The sequence below is a fragment of the Penaeus monodon genome, chromosome 21, assembly GCF_015228065.2.
Source record: "Penaeus monodon isolate SGIC_2016 chromosome 21, NSTDA_Pmon_1, whole genome shotgun sequence".
NCBI lineage: Eukaryota > Metazoa > Arthropoda > Malacostraca > Decapoda > Penaeidae > Penaeus > Penaeus monodon.
The window spans coordinates 8364649-8366227 of record NC_051406.1 but is presented as its reverse complement, the minus strand read 5'-3'; the positions used below and the strand labels follow the sequence as shown (position 1 = coordinate 8366227).

The following is a 1579-nucleotide window of genomic DNA, read 5'->3' as shown; positions in this document are numbered from 1 at the left end:
ATTGTGCCATGCTCTCCCAAATGTATTTTGACACCAGAAGGCTATTTTTGGTCTTCTTAGATTTTCATATTTTCGATAATTTGCGGATTTTCGATCTCCTTAACGTTTTCACTATTAGTCCCTCGTCGTATGGTCTTACGTATTTCCTTTTGACTTATAGATTTTCCATAAGATTTAGATTCCCATTGTTTTTCGGTATGCTAGAGTAAAAATTGAATGCATTAACAAAATGATTTATTAGACGTATAGTCACCAATAGGTAGTCTGTACTACAGAAAAATTCTAGCATAAGAGTTCAGAGAGGAAAAAGGAGAAGTAGGTATAGCAGCAAGTTTAGTAATACTGAAACACCTGTATCGTTGCTGTAGCACCATATTTAGATCCACATATATACATAAATATAAATAGTATAAAAGCGACCTATAAGTAGCACCCCTGTGTAAATAATATCAGTGCTTGGAGTGACAATTAAGCTAAATTAGTAAGATTTATTAGAATATAAGAGGGCACGTTAGTACTTTATAATTTCCTTCTCACCTCCAGATAGATTGAATTATTATACATTTCTTGTCTTGTTATTAACACTACTTCAACTGTAGCTTATTTACATTAGATTACAGCATAGACAATAACATTACTTTGTATCTCATAGACCTAGACATGGCTGGGTTAGAACATAGAAAACTGGAAGATTAATTGATTTATATACATTATAAGAAATGAAAACAAAAAGGAAATAACTGCTGAACAGAAAGTGACTGTGAAGTGTGTGAAGTGGTTGAATTGAAACTTTGCCTCATATTTTGGGGCAATTTGTCTTCACTTACACATCTTTTATGTCATATGTAACTGTCATAAACTTCTTTTAGAAGTCATTTTTGAAGTTTTGATTTTCAGTTCTTCATTATGTAATTTTTATTGTTAGTTGTGACAATAGTATATCAGTTTATTTTAGCCATATCATCTTTACCTATTTTAACTAACCAATTTTAACTTTTTGAGCAGTTTGCACTACTTGGTAACTTACGCAAATTTTTTTTTTTCCCATCATCTTTTTAATGGATGATAGACCAAAGTAGTGAAACTAGTGTGGTTATAAGAATATGTTGTAGACAGAGCAAACTTTCTCCACCAGAAACATACGCAGCCTTTGCCCTGGCCGCCAATGCCTCCACCAGCAGTAGCCCGGCCAGGGATAGACACCATTCCCTGCGCTCTACCAAATCCGCATCCTCATCCCGAAGACCTTCCTACAGCTCCCTCCATCCCCATCGTCCAGGTTGGTAAACACTTTTCCACCCTTTTTCTTTTTTCCCCACTTCTTTCCATCTTTTATCTGTTGTTGATTTTTATTCTCCTGTATTTCTTCTACTTGTTTTCTCTCTTAATTTATCAGTGCTATGTGATTTCTGAGATCTTGCATAACTGTAAGGTTGAAGCTGCTGGATTTTTTTCTCTCTCAGTCTCTCTCTTATGTCTATTCTGTTATTATGGAGGTCATGATAGTGTTAATACAGTAATCCAAAACTCAGGTAAAAGAAGCATGTCTGAAATTCAATTATACATTTTTTCCATTCAT

General features: G+C 34.3%; 1 protein-coding gene across 5 annotated transcripts in view; it reads left to right on the top strand.

The window, feature by feature from the left end:
* Positions 1–1579, top strand: part of LOC119586172 — a gene marked incomplete at its 3' end in the record, with an annotated part of 81902 nt that overhangs the window by 56059 nt on the left and 24264 nt on the right. For all 5 annotated transcript variants that reach the window (XM_037934875.1, XM_037934874.1, XM_037934873.1 and 2 more), the window contains 1 exon segment: positions 1136–1279. In XM_037934875.1, coding sequence (XP_037790803.1) covers positions 1136–1279 — 144 coding nt within the window.